We start from the raw sequence: 20,733 nt of genomic DNA on the forward strand, positions 1-20,733 counted from the left end.
AGTCACCGTTCCTTCCGCTTAAAGAGCGACGAGCAAAAAGAACGAGCTAACTCGAAGAGGTCTGACCTAGGCGATTTTCTCCTTAAAATTCATGGGGAGACCACTCGCCCAGTATCCTTCCATTTGCTCGCCTTAGCATCCAATAGCTAACAGAATTAAAATTTTTTTTAGAGAAACACATAGGGATGTTACTCGGGAGGGATCATAAAAAGAAAAATTTAAAAAAAAAGAAAGATATTCTCGCGTTTGAACTTCGAGTAAAACTCATTTATTAAATTGGAGCCAAGATACAGTCTGTAGTCGAGGCAGTACTCTTACAATTATAAGATGATACTTAGATCTCTCGTCTATCTGTTAAAATAAAAATTCTACTAAATTGTTAATAGTATAAATCGAGAGCATTAGGTATTTCGTCGCACTTAAAGATAGACTTCTTCGTTTTGTAGTATTGAATTTAGTAGCGTACTACCTGCGCGAATTAAAAATTTGTTTGCAATAATATCAAAGCCTTTTTAAAGAAGACAAGATATCATAACTCTAAAAAAGAGAGAGAGAGAGAGAGAGAGGAACATGACACGTTTTATTGACAATCAATCTCGGACGAGCTACACGAAAGAAATCTCTCCCGTTGCTTTTTAGTCTTGTCTAATTAATAATTAAAAAAATTAGACGTTAGTGTACAAAACTTGATTAGCTACATGGTACGAGGTATCTCTATTTGCAGATGACTAAAAGACTTTTAAGACGTGTATATTCCGTTTATCTCTGTCCAGCCCAACGATAATCTATTGTAGATTGTGCCGGAAATTAATTAATGTCGTATGTATATGTGAGCTATATATTTACCTGTAATTTAGACATATCTGTACATTCTACAATTCTATAATTGTTGTATGCTATCACTTATATATTACAATATATTATTAATCAGATATAACAACGAAAACAATATAGGAAACAAAAGGTCTCTTCTTCTATTCCAGTAAGAAACTTGATTTAATTAGAATAAATATAGGCTAGAAAGAGAGAGTCAAAAATTGGTTTGATAATTAGCACTTGCTGGGTCTCGAGACTATAGTACATAAAAAAATATAAAACGGTAGAACTAAAACAATTTGATCAATCGCCATCGAGTGCTTCTCTCATGTCGAAGGTTTTTTTTTTATGTACTATGGCCTGTAAAGTAGTAAATTGTTGTTATCAGATACTTTTTGAGATATGATTAAACTCTTTGATTTGATAAGTAACGAGAAACTATCGACGAATATATAATCTTTGTGCAACAAATGTTAGAATATATTACTGCAACATTTAAATAATAATTTAATATGCCTGTAACTAGCTCACATTAAATCTATCTATTCTATCGTTACAACGGTAAACGGTCCTTCGCTCAGAAAGAACACCTCTCTCCTCTAATTTATATACCGGCATTCGTAATTCGGGCATTAACAAATCTCTCCGCTGCTTAAGATATTTTATATTTTATTTTGAATATATCTTATCTACCATTGTGGGTGTGTGAACTGCTTACATACTGAGTGTCGGGTATTCGAGGAATAATAATTCTAGATAGTAAGATAGTGGAACGTTTGTCAGAGTTAGCAGTTTAGATGAAACGGGATCGGAGGTCAAGATTAATCATTAATCTGCGCACTCTCACGAACGTATTACAAATTCAGCATCAATATGGATTCTCATCTACGGTTCGCATACTACAATTCGCTCGGCGAACGAGCTCGCGAGTTTTTTTCTTTTTTTTTTTTTTTTTTTTTTTTTGTACTAGTAATCGATAGTGAAGACATCCCGTGATAAAAGTGTGTAATGGGACAACGGATTTCTATACGTGTATATTGTCCAAGGGAAATTATATCATGAGCTCGAATCAATTCGAAAAATGCATTCTAAGTAATCTTCTGCGGGCACATTATTAAGTATACGAGTGATTAGTACCATAAACATCAACTATACAGTTATTGCTATGGAAGCAGTACGACGATTCAGAGCCTCGATAAATTCAAACAAACTTATCGCACACACGCATACATATATATATAAACATAACGTATACATATGACCAAATATATATGTGCACGTAGATATACATTCCTGTATACATTCGCGCGCATATACATGTGGTTACTTATATATGTATATTTTATATCTTATATATTGTCTTCTTTTTTTTAATTAATCTAAACTATATGTTGTGCTAAATTTACAATAGTTAAAACTCATGTCACGTTGGTTAGATGTGGCGTAAATCCAGTTGAACTTATCGTCGGCATCGAAACAGCGTAACTCATAATACATTGTTATATAAACAGCTTTATAACGCGAAATCTGTTCTACTTGTATTCATTTTTATATATACATAGCACGTCTAGCGATAACTACAATCGATAACAACTAATACATTCTTATCAGCGTAGCGAGTATAGCAGCTTTTGCGGCCTGCGCAACACCCGCCATTCTGGATAAAATATATTTCATTGCATTCAACTTTTATCCAATTTACTCTTTCTCACCGAATAATTAACTACGTTTATTGTCAATGCATTCGGAATAGTGTCGCTGTGCCGTCTTGCCCTTCATTAACTTTCATTAAATATTCACAAAATCGTTTCTGACGAGCCTGACAAATTTCTTACTCGCGCTCGTTTAATATGATAGATTTACGAATCTTAAGAATCGTATTAATCATTTTATTTCTTAACGCATATTTATGAAAGTCTCTACGATCGTGTAACGATAAATACTTAAATACAAGTCAGCTTACATTGTATGTACGACATTATAAAATTTACATTGTGGAATAAAAATTATTAATCAGTAACAACTTTTCACTAGAATACGTTTTGCTAACGTTGCAAGTTTTTTTTATGGCATTATTAGTATATGAGCCATTTATGTTTTGTTCCAATAATATATATTCTCTCTTACATTATAACATATATATATAATATTAATCTAATACAGGAGAACTCATGTAATATATTTGCATGTAAGTACTATGTCTTTTTAGTTGATTTATGATTAATACGATTCTTATCATTTCACTCGATTCCATTTACTCGGAAATAGCTTAAGTGCTTGAACTTTGCAACAATGTGACGTTCGCAAATACTTATTAGCAATTCTTTGCTGAGAAGCAAACAAGGCAAGGCGCCATTAAACACGCTCACAGGACGTCCGAATGAATTAACGAGTGCCACCGGTTAAAAGGCGAATTATTACATAATTGCTTATATTGACTCGCGTATATTTATGTCGCATTTTTGCGTAGTAAGTATTTCATATATTAAATAATTATACGTACATGTCACATCCGCGAAAAACGCGTCGCGGCGTTCCGCCGCTTATCTCTCCAACATCCCTTTTTTATTCATCCATACGCAAAATTTACACATTTGAGAGATCATCGCCATACTACTCCGTTCTTTTTTTTTTCTTTTTTCTTTTGAAATATATGATTTTTCTCCCGATATATATGTTTACAGCATGTGCGTATATCATGTCGCACAGGTAATGGCATTTACATATACCCATTTTATCTCTCTCCCCTCGTGTAGATGTTTCCCATATGTGCGTGTGTGAGAATCGTAGTACAGCTAGCTTTTAGTTTCTTAATAGAATAAAACTCATAGACGAAACACGAACGCTAAATAACTAAAGAATCGTACGTCGTACCGTCGGACTCGGGCCGAATGACATTCTCATAGCTGGTACCATTTCTTGTCTTTGTACTTGAGCATCAGTCCGTGAGCGCTCGTCGAAAAGTTCTCGGCCTCCGACATCATGCGCGCGGTCCGTTCTTCAAGCTGCGACAGCTTATCGCCGCGCTCCATGACCGCCTGGTATGCTATATTTACCTCGCCTGTTGCGCTAGAGACCCGCTCTCGGAGAGCTTCGTTTGGTCCTGGAATATGTTTCGCCACTGTGCGCGACGCACGACCGCTGGATTCCCCGACTGAAATTAGTATCGATTTAGATATTAGCTTACTCTAGTTCCTTCAGTTTCAATCTGTACTTTTGCAACAAGTAAAAGTCTACTTACACAACTCTTCTCGGTCAAGACTCCTCGAACCACCACCAAATAAACCTTTGAAGAATCCCTCTTTAGGCGGTTCTGGCATGTCGTGGCCAATAAACAAATCACCCATCATCTCCGTCAATTCACCGCTAATCAAACAAAAACGTTATTGACGCATAGAATCATATTTAACAGTAGATAAAATACATGATTATCAATCCAATATATAAAAATAGTTTTACTTCACTAAACTAAAGCTAAAAAAAAAAAAAAAAAAAGAAAGAAAAACGATTCACATATTTACCAGAATTCACTCGAAATGGAGAACTTATGTATTTCCATCGGTGACGATAGATACAAGCCGTGGCCTCGATTACTGAAGCAAAGCGTCTTTGCGATTCTGTAAAAAATATGCACAAGGCAGCTTTACTGAAATGCGTTGTTTCATACGTAATAAATTGCATATAAAATGACAATATCGGGGTACAACTGTAAAAGAGTGTCCAGTGTGCGTTTTTATATACATAGCATTAAAGCTTTGGTAAGTGGTGAAAATCAGGTTGTTAGTAATAGAGATTGAAGGTGACGCGGGGAACACTTTCCTATATGAAACATTATGAAGCTGGAAATAAAAATCGTGAAATCGAAAGGAGACAGTATATTGTAGAAGAATAGTATGTTGCACGCAAGGCACTTGTGTTGTGTTGTGTCAAGGTTTTACATGTGGTTAGTTGTACTTTATTAGATGACTTACTGATCGGTATCGCCATTAACAAAGAGTTGATGACCCCATATGCTCAACATGGGGTCTACAATGCCGTGTTTTGTAGTCTGAAAACTGTTAGAGATTACAGAGACAGGAGGAAAGTGAACGTTTAATCGTACACGGTCAATATAAGATTTATGTTATCATTAATTAGCCATTAACCCTTAAGACAGCCAGCCCAGTTATTTTCAAGGAGACTCTACATATCCGTTTAATATATATCTTATTATTCTTTTTGTATTTATGTAGAAAAATTTGTAAGTGAAACAGACGTTAATGGTAAAATGTTGCCTGAAAGTTCGTAGTGTAGTGCCAGATTTTGATAAGTAGAAATCACAGATATGGTACATATAATGAGATAGAAAAATTTCAAAAGAAAAGTTAGAATTTGCAGATGAAGAATTGCCATAGACAATTTTATATCGCGTGGTTGTGAAACGTTGTGCGTAAGTGAATCGTAAAACACCGTGAGACTGAGAGTATTTCCGATTTTAATTTTAACAAGCAAGTCCGCATTTTCATTCGTTTCACAACGCTGCATTCTCTGAGAATCTAGATTATATGCTCCAAGATAAAGAGTGCAATAGAAGTGCTAATAAAAAAATGCTACAAATGACGCATGCTCTAATTGTGTTAAGGGTTAACGAGTGCGCTTATTGCAGAAAAAAGTCGCATGCTAATATTATCGTTAGTGGTTATTAATTCACTTCTTGATAAATATTCATATAAATATAGAGCACTATATACGTATATATAAATTATCGTCAACTCTTCATACATTTTTAGGCGATATTTCATAAATAGCGAATTATTAACATGGATATAAAAAATGAGCTACGAATTTATGTACTTCCTAAACATTCGCGCAATTCCTACTTAATATATAAAGAAATATCCAGAAGTATGCCATATTATCCACTTTTAATTACATCATTTAGTAATGTATAAATTTACGCTCTCAGAATTTGTGTAATTACACAAATTTTTATAAATTTTATAAATTCTTATAGCTCACGTACTTGATATTATAATTGCATACTTCTGGAGAACGTTATACACATATATAAATAGGAGCACTATTTTAAATAGAATTTAATAGGAAATAATAAATCGACATACTCTTGAAAATGAAAGTACCTGATAGCCAACTATAATACTGTTTATGTCTCAGTAGCGCATATATCTTTAGCTTCGATACCTTATCTAGATTTATTCGTTGATGCTAGCAGATGGATTTCAAATTTGCATTTATTACTGTTCTACTGCGAATAAATATAAAATTTAAACGATCATGAGAATAAAAATGTTTAACAAGGTTAATCAGTTTCATGCGCTGTTTTTAATGAATAAATATATAAATTCAATAATCAGCTGCAGAAATGTAAAAGATAACTTTTGCTGCAAAAGCTTTAAGATATTGATTTAAAAATATATTAATGCAGTAGATAGCTCTCGCTGGTAAATAACAAAAAATTCACCGCCATCGTTAAATTTAATAAAAAATGTCTAGAACTTCCCTTTACCTTTTGAAAGCTAGATCCTATTTTCTGTTTTCTAATGAGAAGCAATGATTACGCATAAAATACCACTTAAAAAACTTGTGACTTATTTCAATTGTGACTTATATCAATAATGTTAGTCATCTTTTTTGACCTATTAATTATATGTAAAGCATTAGGACTATACAGTTTTTTAGTAATAATACTTGAAAAAAAAAAAAGTTTCTTTTTTATTATATTTTTAACGTAAAATTAACGATAGAAATAAATTCTAGCAAGCTTATAATTATTTGAAAAGCTAATTTTGCTGGTTTTAAATGCAGAAAAATGTTCTATTTATAAAAATAGATTAAGTTATTAAAAGTATTATGCTTATTACTAACATCGCCAATTTACGACAGCGTTATAAATAGATATAAAGTGAATATTACTTTAATCTACATAAAACGATATATCATTCGGAGCTGTATAAAATGTAATTTTCAATCATTTTTCTTTTCTTTTTTTTTTTATAGAAAATGTAGCTGTATATTATATTAAATCTAAAAAATGTGAAAAATTTTTGCGATATTACAATAGCATATAGTGCAACTCGCCATGTGCAAATATTGCCGCTATAATATTGCCTTGATAGCTAAAATAAGAGTTGAAGGAGTTCAGAGTTACTATTCTTACCTCAAATCTATAAGAGGTACAAAATCGACGTCTATCAAGGGTCTCAGGCTGGGCAGACTGTACGTTGTGATGTGACCATTTGAAACGTAACATACCAGGCAGACGTTATCTAGTAAAAAATATTTCGTGAAAATGGATTACAGCAAAAAAAAAAAAAAAAAAAAAAAAGAATACACATTTTCAAGATAATCATGTGACAAAAGTAATAAATCAATTATATTTTTATTCGCCTATAAAAAATGAAAAAGAAACGTTAATTATACCTTTCAATGATGTAACTTCTGCCTTAATTACAATATGACTGTCTGCCAGCTGTTGCCTATATACACAGTTTTGGGAGGGTAACGCTACAACTCGCGCCTGTTTCTCTGACGCGAGCACGACGAATTGTCTGTCCTCGAAATTGTCTCCGCTGACTTGCGTGTTCGTCGATGGCGACATTCGGCTATTTGTACATTTCCCTTGACTCTCTTTAAGAAAAATCCATACCGTTAATGTAAAATGCGCGTAAAATAAATCTTGAAAGAAAATGTAACAATCGTGGGATATAAAAGCAGATCGATTTCTATTCTCGTGACTGTACGTAATTAGCGTAAGGAATAAAACTTACTGTTCCGTTCTTTGCCGTCCGTACTCTCGTCTTTCCAAGACTCGTACGAATACGGGATCAGAGCGCCGTTGCAATCTAAGAACGACATCGATAGGATACAACCTTTGAGTTTGAAGGTAGATCCATCTGCGCAGAGAAAATACGCGTTAAATTGTATGCCGCGACGACAATTGCTTTAAAATAAGAGAAAATTACAACTGCAAAATTATGAAAAAAATTAACTAAGTATTCCTCTCTATAAAAAATTCATGCGTAACGCACCAATTTTTTATAGAGATTAATTAATATGCCCAGGCAAAGACGGTCTTCGCGATTTTCGAGATCGAGGACGGTCTAGTGGAAGTACCGTCTTTGTCTGGACATACTAATTAAATATTACAATTAAATCGAACGAAAGTAAGGAATAGATAGGCGCGGGGGGTCGGGGGAGGCGGGGGGACGGGGTGAGAGCGAGCGCGCGAGCCTACGTGCCGCGCGCTAGGTATATTTTTCCACTCTCGCTTTGTCCTTCTCCAGCGGTCGCGCGAGCACACACGTCCTACACACTGCGGAGCAAGCACGTGTCTCCGTACCAAAAGTAATTCGCACTTTCCTTTAACGTAAACCCTTTCCGGCACGACGACTACGATTAAACTTTATATTTCTTTTTGTTACAGATCAACGCAGCTGCATTCACCGCCGTCATCGAAAGTGCCGTCACCGCCCGTAATAATAATTTTACGAACCGCAGCCGGTTCGTCGGTCGTACCGGGAGTTCCGTACAGTATTCGGACGGTTCTTTCTAAACGCGAGTGCCGAATAGGAACGCGCGAAAGAGATACATCATTTTCGCGATTGTAAAATCACGGTCGGGGTGTTCGCGAGTGACTCGTGCGCGGAAGGAGGACTCGACACGTCCCATCTGAGAGGAGGAGCAGGCCTCGGATAGGCATCCTGCATCGGCGGAGCAACTTTTAAGTAAGTATAAATAAAAAAAAAATCTCTTTTTTTTATTAATCTCGTTAATAAACTGTCTACATATGTCTACATTAATATTTTCTTTTTTATGTTACAGTCACCGGCAGAGCTCTTCAACTCCGCTGAAGCTCATGCAGATCGGTAAGTCGCATCATTTTTTTTTTTTTTTTAATTTGCAATCGGGTGGGATTTCTTAAAAAATAGCGCGCGCGTAGTTTCTTCTAGTAAATATAAAATTGAAATCTACTTACTACAAGTAGACACAACCACTGGGTGAGCATGACGTTCGCTGTGGGGAGGCGTATTAAATATAACAGTCTGTACAGATCCCAGAGACGTGCCAATCCATAACGTCGGCATGCCGTTTGTATCTGTAAAAAATAATAAAATTATTTAAACAATCGCGATTAACGATTTTCAAAAGCCTACGTTTTTGGCGATTTACGTACCATTTTTTTTCGTATAAGAATCCGCAAATGTAAGGCAGCTTATGGTTTCTGTGGTGATGTTTTCGAGAGACGACATACTCGAGCTCCTTGATCGTTGAAAAGAGCCATCAAATTTATCTATCCGACCAGCGGTCCCAAAAGAAAATTCTCGATTATTTATTAAGTAAGGGGTGCCACTTCTTTCCGGGCTACTAAAAAGCATGCACAATGACTATCGAAATTATCTGTCGACATGATTACATCGTTCTTACGTAGTGTAAATCGTAAAGTGTAACTAGCGAAGTCAGAAACACTTATCAGAGACAGCGCAGCTTTAAGAGGACAGTAATAATAATGATCGTGATAATGAGAATGCTGATTATGGCAACGATGATGGCGATGACAATAATAATAATAATAACAGCGACAGCAACAACCACAACTATCACGATCAAGATCTTTCGAATTGCAGGTCATTTATTAATTATCCTTCATACATTTTAAACTCATCAGAACTCACGAATATCAATCAAGTCAGAGACATTTACACAGACACGTACAGTGACGCACGCACATCCACACGTACACATGTACACGCGCACGCATACTACCACGTCTAATTAGCGTAGAAGTAGAGAAAAGTTGTTGACAGACTAAACCAATCTTGAGTAACTAGACGAGTGACGCGAAGAAGAATCACTCTTGCATGCACGCGTGAAACGTCCGGCCGATCACCGGATTGTGTGTTGATGATAGGTGTCATCGATTAAATTTTTCATATATTATAATATTGAATTGAATCAATTTATCTATTAGCTTACGATTTCCTGAAGACGAGATTAAAATAATTTAAGATACACTTTATGCAAATAATATGTAAAAAAAAAAAATAATCGAACGTATGTTGAATATCAAACTCAATGCGATGTGACATACGACTTAGCTTTCAAACTTAATATACGAACAATATGAGATTGTTCTTACAACAGAAAACTATGATCTGAAATTATTGATAGGTAATAATATGCCTCTTGAAAAATCATAAGTAAATTAACGCGCGGCGCGACGTCGGGCGGTATCACAGTCGGCTTTAGAGGAGTTGCATGAGAGTTGTCCCAGTTTCCGTGTAATAACACGATAGAAGATAACATTAATATGCGAAAGGATCGTTTCACAAATGCGGACAGAACGATAAGCTTTATGATAAAGACGTGTGTTGTTCGGGACGAGATGTTAACTGGTGATATTCGGTCTCTCCGATATGTTTGCACATTCCCCGTGCACGTTCCATCCTGTCAGTATATTCACATTAGGTGCGTCTTAGATTGTGCATCGAGCTGAGAGATTATCTTAGAAATGCAACGTTATAGACCACATCTATTAAAAATAAAAAAATTTTAAAGAGAGAGAGAAAGAAAGCAAAAATTAAAACTTTGCCACATAGGCGAAAACGAAAAGAGCAGGAAAAAGTGTCTCTTTTCGAGGGTGCAGTGTGACAACTAGAGATCACGCAGTCTAGACGTGTGCCATTTCGTGTTTATTTAGAAAAGATCCACTAAAGAGCATATACAAGTCAGAAAGAAAGAGATGCATCGTAGTGAGAACTACCGAAGTCACTTTTACAGTCAGATCAGGTAAAGACCAGACAGTATCTATTGAGTTTAGACAATAGAAAAACGTATGTCGTGCTGGAAAGATCTCGGGAACAACGCTGCTTACGATAACGTTCAACACATCAAATTTGTAACATATTTTAAAAAAATATTTAAAAAAAAAAATAAAAAAAAAGACAAGAGAAACTTACGTTGCGGCTCGGTTTCAACATTAATTCAACGCTTATTTCAAAATAAAATATATGAATAGATAATATAAGACTAAACTGAGAATATACATAAACTCTCACGCGGGATGAGGAGAAAATTAAATAGCGATGTTAAATAATTAAATTATTTCGAATTTTGCGTAATTCAATACGTAGCAACGTTGCGCGGAGATCCGCACTCGCCAAACTTGAAAAAAATTCGATCCGAGAAGAGTCGTTCTATAGTCACAACGAAATCAAACTAAAGAAGCGATCAGAGAGAAGTAGCTTTCCCATTCGGTGTTACAGAAAGAACAATATATCGGTAGGCTACGTAGTTATAGTCCATACATAAATAAAGTTACAGTGGGCTGTATCGGTAATACTACCAAAGCTGCTATACTGTCTGGTGTTGGTGAGGATATTCTGGTAGTTCAAAGATGCTTGAGGGACGGCTGAAGGGTAGCTTCTCATCTCCGTGCTACGCTGAGCGTAGAATAGCGAGACTGTCGGAAAAGCGGCAGCAGCACCCGCGGCGGAGTCCACTTCGAAGTGGCTGGTAGTGGTAGTGCTCAGACACTTCTGGAGTTTCCTTATGCCTTGGGTGCGCGGGTGACGTTGATCTAACGTGACACCCTTGCGAGACATCGTATTAATTTCCTCATCGGTATTACTAATTGCGCCGGCAGCGGCGATACGAATACCAGAGCGATTTATGTTAACACCGGCATTAGAGACTCCACCACCGTCACTATTATTAGCGCCGTTGCTGCCGCTGCCACCGGTGCTACAACCATCACTATTATCACCATTGTCACCTCTCTCACCACCAACACCCACTGTATTTCTTCCTGTCACCGGCAATACGCACATCCCGTTCATCTACAAATCAGGCGACAAGTCAAACGTGAAGGAAGCGTACGGATCGGTCTTTTTTTTTGTTTATAAAGCAAATTTATGTATAAATTTAACTTTTTTTCTCTTTTTTTTTTTCTGGTAGGAAAATGTAACAAGCGCGAATTTTCTATCAAGCTTTTATCGAATATTAAAATAACAAAAGAGTAAAAAAATTAACTTCCATGTTCTAATTCAATTTTGTATCGCACGGGTAGACGTTATACTTGCATATTATTTTATCATTTATATTCATTTTTTGTAAAACGTATACAACGCACGTCAAGTTATTGCAGTTTGATTTGAAATGTACAATGAAGGTATAGGGAAAAAAAAAAAAATACTTTCGTAATATCGAGTAACAAAGAAAATTATTAAAACCAAATCTCATACAAGCTTAAGAAAAATATTGAAAGTAATAAATATCAAATAGAAATAGGATAAAAATTTGTTATCTGTAATAGTATCGTGTTTAAAAATATTTCAGTGAATTTATTTTAAATATTAAATTTGATTATCGATGTAGAATGAGACAAAACGTGACAAAAACGTAAATCGTTTATTATATATTCTTTTATGTAGGCAAATTTAAATTCCCACCCTAAAATCGAAGAGAAATGAGCTGTGAATAATGAATAATATAACAATAAAATTAAATTGTTAAGTTAATAATTGCTGGCAGAATGTAGATCGAAAATATGATTATCTTTCTTCTCTCATTTGTCTCAACTATTAAATGACGCATGTACATAATTCCTTCGATCTCATATGATTCTTTGCTGGAAGCCAACGACACTTTTCTCACGTTGCTTTAACAATAAATGACACAGAGCAGCATCTGCATCTCGAGCGGATGCTGCGTTACTCGGGGAGCGATAACTCGTCAGAGTCGATCGTCAGGCTGTAGTAGCGCGATGAAAGTTCACGCAGACACTAGTGTGTGACACAATAGCGTCATATCGGAAGTTTCATTAGACAGGAAAATCGAGAAATCGAAATTTCTTTCACCTCGTGACTCTGCGTTGCGGAAACGAACAGCAGAGATCCCTCGATCAGATAGAACAAAAAGCACTTCCGTTCAGTTTGATTGGACTTTGTCTCGACCGTCAAAAACTTGTCGAGCAAGTTCGATACAATAGATTCATTGTCCGCACTGAAGCTGACATTACAGAAGATCTCGCGTGAGAGGAAAACGTAACGAAATGTAACACCTACTCATGTTGCACACCTCGTGTTTGGTTGCTCGCTATGTGGAATATCAGCATATTATGCAGAGTCCTTTATAGCAGTCAGTCAATGTCGAGATAAAAAGAAATCGAATTAAAATGAATTCGACGTACATTCGCAAAACGTCCGGTCAGGAGCATCTGATAACACACGCCTTAATTTAATTCAATAAAAGCTGACTTTTCGTCTCGTTGATGATGCCACGACCATCAGTGTTATTATTATTATTACTATTGCTATTTGCGTGCAAACCATCGAAAAAATTTCCAAAAGCTTTGAAAGCAAATGTTTTACCGAGAGAAAGGTGTCTGGATAATATAAGTGGAAAATAAGAAGAGAGAAATAAATAATGATTCTACATGTAGATTTGAAGGCAAGCCGGGCCGTACGCTCGATGCTAATATTTCACGAATAGAATCCGATCTATGGATTACCATGACCGAGCTATAGACGATAAGAACTCTGCCTATTATTAATTTGTACTGTGTACTCGTATCATCTTGACTGAGATCTTGGTAACTCAACGAGTGTACTTTTCTCTCGGTGATTAGAACAACTGCGAAAATATGAAAAACCTTGTTTTTACCTGAATCGACCTTGCTGTCGGGGAAGACCGCAAAATTGATTTGAACCTGAAAAAGTGTTAAAGTAGAATCTCTTCAAATTCGCATTGCAGTGTAAAATTGTGAGTGGAGGATTTGGCGCCGGTACGAGTAGGGTCGTGTTATCTCCTGTTGACACATTTTCGCGAAGGGGTGAGGGGGGAATAGGGGGGTCTTTCCCACATTTTGCGAGCATAAGAGCAATGTTTACAAGTAGCCATAAAACTTGGAATAGAGTTGACACAAATGGATACCAAGACCAAACGGGAGGAGATGCACTTTCAAAATATCTACTATGCATTCCAGGTAATGATAACCTAGGGGTGGGAATACTAGAAATCTTAAATGTACACGGCTTTTTTTTTTTTTCCCTGACCTATTGACCTATCGATCGTCAGAGCGGATAAGTTGCAAACTAAGAGTGATTCGGCAGGATAATGGCTTTAAGAAAAGGCAGTTGATGCAATTTAATGAAGCGTTGACATCCTTTAAAATGTATTCTTCTGAAAGTAGGATATATATATATATCGGAAATACATTTTTGCGGGTATAAATTTAACGTACAATAACATAGATGATTCCTCCCGAAGAACTTTTTGTCCGCGCATTTGAAACGTAAATTTATTAAATCCTGTTTCAATAAATTCAGTTATGTCCTCGCATAATTCAATAAAACTTGCATTATTATGTTAAGTTGTAATGCCTTTGCCATTTAAATCATAGACCGTGAGCTCTGTAACTTATTGTTAAAGTATAATAAGCCCTCCTCTGATCCGAATCAGAAATGCATTTTAAAGAATTATCATTTTTAACATAGGATCGCGCACGTATTATATTATCTTCTAGCGGGGAATTGTCTGCACTCTTCTATAAGGCCTTTTCTTCATAATCGAAGAAACGTCGACACACTTCGTGTCTGATCAATGTATCGATGAATTTATTGACTGACTATTATATTAGACTCTACATTTTTTTTTTTTTTTTTTTTTTTTGCGTGATCAGATTTCACAGCAGTTTCTTTATTCCACATAACTATAAAAAAATTCGTTACAAGACAATAAATTTCAACAATCAATTTCATTCGTGATTTAATCTTATGGTCGGTATTTACGATGCTTCAAGCACTTGCAAAACCCTTTTTTTTTTAAGAGCTACAATTGTTCAATTATCGATCTTGCTTTCTATCGATATTCGGTATGTTTGAAAATCAGAAATAAAAATTTAAATAAATATATAAATAAACAGATGTGCATATGATAATTTTGTATAAGTTATCATTTTCACACCGCACGTATTAAAATGTACGTAACACATGCTCTTTAAATACACGTTAAACATAAAATAACTTGCTACTATCAATCATTTTCTTTCATTTAATGACGGATTAATTAAAATCATGTATCAACAATATTTCAATTGCATTGTAATTGCATTGCTATCTCATCAATATGCATTGAATTGAACATGCAAAATACTAATGATGATTAACTATGAAAATTTGCTAGCTATTTTACTCAATTTTATGTATATGCGAGCATAGTATTAGATTTATGTGATCTGTATAAAATTTAAAAAGTTCTAAAAATTATCGATATTTAATATTTATTTCGGTATATTTTTTAATTAAGACTAATCTATCAATCGTTCATAAAAGCTTAAAGTTGTCAAGAGTTATTGCAAGGATTATCCTGCAAAGAGTATACATACATGTTAGAAACCCATTGTCACCTGGCCGTATTGACCGATTTATTTAAGTGTTAACTGTTTCACATAAACCTTTGCGATGATAACATGTTATAATGAAAACCAATATTGGGTAATAAAATATTTTCATGTTTTTACACAAATTTATATAAAATTCGCTTATTACTTCTTCGTAAGAAACAAATTAAAAAATACATTAATATTCAGTGCAATATATTCAATTTTTCATTAATATACAACTCGATAATAATAAATTTTGAATTTACATTTTGAGAAAAAGAAAAAGATAATATATTTAACATAGAATAAAGTTTAAATTTACGAATTTATTTTTACAAATTATATATCGTCACACGAATTGATTTATTTTAAACTTCCTCATTTTTTTTTTCTTTTTTTTTTTTACGATAAAGTTTACCCAATTTTGGTAGAAATGTAGTTAATATGAGTTGTGTTAACGTTTCCTCTGAAAATAATTTTGAACGCATCTAAGAGCATCCTAGGCTTTGTGTTAAAAAAAAAAAAAAGAGGCAGAAGCACGTCCAGGACCAGCCGAGCTCTCTCTATGGTTAGTCTACACCCACCACATGTTCTCAGTCACAGATACAAATGCAATTTCATTGTTAATCGCACGCTTCCCGATCGAGGAAGACTTCGATCGTTAGTAAGATTAATTACACGCACACATTCACATTTAACGTGAAAATCTAACGAAGTAATATATTTCTAAGGACACACGGACGACACATAACGCTTCTCTACGTTAAATGTATAAACACTTACTGAATCTTCTTATAAGATTGCCGGTGAACGATTCGGAGGTACCGCTCTCATCGCATCTTAGGTCACAAACAGTCGGCTCGTTCTTGGAAAATTTCAGATTCGGTACCGAGAGCAAGCGGCCCTCTCTCTTAGCTTGTTTGATCTTGGCGATATATCTCAATCTCGGCGGTTTCGCCTCGTGCTCGGGCAAAGACAGATTCATCGGTCTTACCGCCTCGGTCTTGCCGGCAATATTGTCATGGCTCGTTATCGTTTTCTCGCTCTCGCTTTCCGTTGGGCTTCTAGCCCCTTGGATCTCTCGCCTCCTGTCATCGGTCTGAGGACTCTCGTGTCCTGGAGACTGGCTCTCCGGTGACAGCGAGGACTCAGAGTCAACACTTTCGACTGGGGATAGCGAACGACTCGTACTGGCTGCTTCGTTGATATTGCAGTAAAACGTGGAAGACTTTTGATTGCCAGCATCGCTGCCTATCTGCTGGCATTGGGGTACTTGCATGAGCCCCGATGACGAGCTCTTTCGGAAACATAAATATATATATTGTAAAATAATATAAAATTTGTACGCTGTAAAAAAAAGCAGGAATGTACTTTTTACGTAGAAAAGCAGTTTCTGACACAAGCACACAGGTCTAAGTTTCTTTTTTAGATTATAATTTTTACGGTAAAGTGTAATTTCATGTAGCGAAAAATTAAATAGATCTTTTTTATAAACTTATAAATAAAAAAAAAAAAAATTAATAAATAGACATCGTAAAATGTTAAAAACTTTTTTCAGGCGATATCTCGCGTAAATATAAATCACGCAGTAACAGTAGGTCACGTAATATAAGAACGTTATTCGCGAGATATAAAAAAAAAAAAAAACGAGTAAGTAAAGCACGTATGAAAAAAACATACAAGTACCCCATTCTGAGAAGACACCGAGGACGGTGTAAAAGTATTTTTGATCTTCAGATCAACTTTGCTTAGTTGTCTCTTGAGACTAAATCCTTTCCAACCTTGGCTTTTCTGGCACTCGTCGCCGTTAGGAATGTTACCCGCTTTATTGGATTCGTTTGTGGTTTCCTCCGCGCTCGATTTATCGCTACTATTTCCAGTCTGACTCTCAGTACGAGGACACTGTTGCTGTTGCTGTACTTGTTGGATCGAATCCGTTATCCTTGTAATTACTGGCTCAGATTCCATCGCGGATTCTCGCTGGCTCTGATGAATGTAAGATGTTGGACTTTGCACAATCAATCAGTTCGTAGTTAAAAAAATTTAAAAAAAAATAAAAAAAAAAGAGAAATACATTAGACCTAATTCTAAAAACGTATCGTAAAACATATATTTTTTTTTAATGCAATTCTCGCGTTCGTGTTCCGTAAGTGTCCACTAGTGGTGTAGACTAATCCCTTATTATCGTGCGGTCATTCGATCTGCCGTGTTCGTAAAAACGCGTGAGGTAGAAACATGCCTTCTAAAAAGAAGCGTAATATTTTCAAACTGAAAGCTATCGCAAACATGGTTACTTATCACTTCCCAGGCTCGTAAAAAGTTTCAACTGAAGAGTGCAGACAGGGTAATAATTAAATTCAGGGTCTTTTTTTTATGTAAATCTGTCTGCCTATTAGATAAATACCTAAGATGCTCGTAGAGACGTAGGCCTTCGATATCGCTAGTCAATGAAATATCGTAATGTATCGTTGTATTAATGAAGATTATGTCAAATTTATATCGCGTCTCGTTTTTTTTTTTTTTTTTTTATGAAGAGTATTTCAGAATAAGTACTTGTCTCGCTATTGAATCTTTATCGGAAGTTGAATTTAATTTCTGGGTAATGAACCAATTGATTGAAGAGTTGTAAACACGTATGTACAGTTATTAAAAGATATCACATATCATCATTACGTTTGATATGATTTATAAGTAAAAAAACAAATACAATTGTTCATATATTAATTATTGACGATCTTTGCTGAGAGTGCCTGCAATTTTCACAAGAGAATAAATATAAAACAACAAATATCATTTCTCGCGACAACATTATAAACCCCTAGTAAGAAAGATCCCTAATTTATAAAATATACAATATGAAACCAGTTTATACGTAGACGAATTAACATATACATTTTATCTGTGCAACGATCAAGTAACAAATTTATCTACACGTTCATGTAATATAAGCAAGAAAAGAACCAACAAAATTACATGTATATGTAATCTTGTTTTATGTATAATATACTAACATTTATATGTACTAAGCATGCGAGTACACAGATGTAAATATTGCTGGAAGATAACTGGATACTGGCTTCATAAAATAGCTCTGCGAACAGTTGTACCATTTGTTCAATAATATTTCTCACTTGCTTTGCTTTAAGCATACATAAAAAGTTAGAGATGATCTTAAACAATGTGCTGCATAATATATGCATTACATCAGTAAGATGACAGTATTAGGCGCTGATAAAAGTAGAACAAGCATATACAAAAATGTTACAGGTCTAACATTACATGTCTAATTATTTAATGGATAAAATTGGATATTGTAAGTTTGTGATTCAACAAATTACTTTTACAAAAGCGGGAATTAAAAGTTACTTTAGTGACATTAAAAAAATTTGGATTTATAAAGCGACGTTTATCAACAACTGAATTTGATTCAGTATCAAAGTTTAAAATATAATAAAATCGTTATGTTACTCATTAGCAATTAATTTAATTTAATTTTTTTTTTTTCGAGGAAATAACTACGGATAACATAAAGGAAATTGTAAAGGAAATTTTAATACTTAACAAACTTCAAATTAAAATATCAATTATTACCTGATCATATAAAAACGTAATAAAATGTTCTATTTTACTTGTAACATTTGTGTATCGATATATCTTCAATCACCTGCTAGATATTTCATCAATAATTGTACAATGCTGACATTTACTGATGTGATGTACATACGTAGCTGAAACATGTTATAATTATTATTATACAAACACATTTTGTTTGTCTCAATAAATATTGTACATACACTAAAAATATCGTCATAAGAATACTTGTTTCGTATTGTCTACATGATGAATATCTGTTTTCTAACACTGTTACACTACTATTAACATTATGTTCAAATAAATAGAACAAATTTTTTAATTCTGTTACTAAATTAATAAAACAATATTAACAAACAACATTAGTTTCAACTGCAGAATTTAAGAAAAACAATTTTTTTTTTTTTAATTAAATATATGGTGCGTTGTCATCTCAGTGACATCTTAAATTCACTCGATATATATCTTTTTGTCATATAAAACATCGTACATAGATACATAAATTACATAAACATAAAAAATGTATGACATAAGATTTACATTGCACATTTATATTTCTCATGCATTATTGTGTGTTGTATTAATAATTTCCAATAATATATATTATATTAATAATTTACAAATGTTTAATTTTTATAAAGAGTGTAATATATGTATGTTGCATTCATTCTTTACAAAGTAACGTTTTGCTTTCAAACTAAATTAATTATAAAGTATAATGTATTTTAACTTTCGTGATCGTAGTTACGAATACTTTGTTATGAAATGTTCTGAAATTAATTTTGCTTTTCTATATTGTTCTACTTTTCTATTTATCCATCTGTCTTTAATTACTACATTCAACATTTTATAAATGCAGATTAAAAAAAAAAAAACAAAAATTCGAACGTCATGTTATTAATTACTATCTACTCAGATGATACGATATAAGTAAAATTAATATTCTATATTAGTTAACAGAACAACATTGTACATAAAAAAAAACACAATTTCTTCAACAAAAATATATTTGATCTTACTTGTTTCAATGGTAGACACATAGTTAGCTAAAGATTAAATGCAAAATATATATGTGAGTACACAATGGAAAAAGATTGCTACTCTTTTATGTACGAAATCGCATGTAGATTTTTTAAACGTTTTTTCATTCAGTTTAAGAAAGTTTAAGTCATCTGATAAAAAGATATTCAACATATTGAAAATTAAAAATAGATATTATTCCTCCTACGGTACAACTGCTCGAATTTTCATATATTTTTAAAATAACGATGGTCATGTTTCTTATTTAATACAATTTTGTTGGAACACATTTTTAGATGGTTTAAAAACTATTTTTAATTAAGATTGATATTTATTACTTATTAAAAAAAGCTTGTTATTTTGATTTATTATTTTTTATTAAATTATTTAAATATTTTACTTTAAATTTTAATTAAATTTGTATTTTAAATAATATTATTATCTTCTTTGATTAGAAAACACATTTATGTGCATACCAACATAAGAATGGATACTTAATTTTTTTTATTGATTTTGCTTTACGTTATATTTTAAAATATTTTTAAAAACGAGATTATATACAATATAATTTTTAAAGATTTATGCTGCAATCTATAATAAAACTGTAAGAAGAATTTTGTAATAAAGAATTAAAATTATAGAAAGATTTTTCAACCAAAATTAATAAATTAAATAAAAAGTTTAAAATTATTTTTGTATTAAAAAATAATGTGCCACGGTGTGCAAATAAATAAAATTTAGACAGTTGTTATACACGCTTGCGCGTCATAAATTTTTTTTTTTTCTAAAAAATATGTTTGTTTCATTATTATCATATTTTACTTTTAGTCTAATTTTTTTTCTTACGTAACTGTGAAAATTAATTTCATAATAATTAGCCTTTATAAACATTTTGTAACCATGCAATAAAAAAATAATTTTGGCAT

General features: G+C 33.6%; 1 protein-coding gene across 7 annotated transcripts in view; it reads right to left on the reverse strand.

Moving 5' to 3' along the window:
- Positions 1 to 252: 252 nt before the first annotated feature.
- Tomosyn (syntaxin-binding protein tomosyn) overlaps positions 253 to 20,733 on the reverse strand; it is a 35,744-nt gene continuing 15,263 nt past the window's right edge. For 2 of the 7 annotated variants that reach the window (XM_070665758.1, XM_070665763.1), the window contains 11 exons: positions 16,877 to 17,182; positions 15,980 to 16,493; positions 8,990 to 9,106; positions 8,792 to 8,911; positions 7,584 to 7,709; positions 7,237 to 7,443; positions 6,974 to 7,082; positions 4,788 to 4,871; positions 4,338 to 4,433; positions 4,058 to 4,182; positions 253 to 3,970 (listed from right to left, as the gene is read on the reverse strand). In XM_070665758.1, coding sequence (XP_070521859.1) covers positions 3,717 to 3,970; positions 4,058 to 4,182; positions 4,338 to 4,433; positions 4,788 to 4,871; positions 6,974 to 7,082; positions 7,237 to 7,443; positions 7,584 to 7,709; positions 8,792 to 8,911; positions 8,990 to 9,106; positions 15,980 to 16,493; positions 16,877 to 17,182 — 2,058 coding nt within the window. In that variant the 3' untranslated portion in view covers positions 253 to 3,716. Of the gene's footprint in view, positions 3,971 to 4,057; positions 4,183 to 4,337; positions 4,434 to 4,787; positions 4,872 to 6,973; positions 7,083 to 7,236; positions 7,444 to 7,583; positions 7,710 to 8,791; positions 8,912 to 8,989; positions 9,107 to 11,158; positions 11,652 to 13,476; positions 13,523 to 15,979; positions 16,494 to 16,876; positions 17,183 to 19,806; positions 19,834 to 20,733 lie in introns of all 7 variants that reach the window. The other 5 variants (XM_070665759.1, XM_070665764.1, XM_070665760.1 and 2 more) reach the window with 5 other exon arrangements.

The sequence above is a fragment of the Cardiocondyla obscurior genome, linkage group LG14 (genome assembly GCF_019399895.1).
Source record: "Cardiocondyla obscurior isolate alpha-2009 linkage group LG14, Cobs3.1, whole genome shotgun sequence".
Classification (NCBI taxonomy): domain Eukaryota; kingdom Metazoa; phylum Arthropoda; class Insecta; order Hymenoptera; family Formicidae; genus Cardiocondyla; species Cardiocondyla obscurior.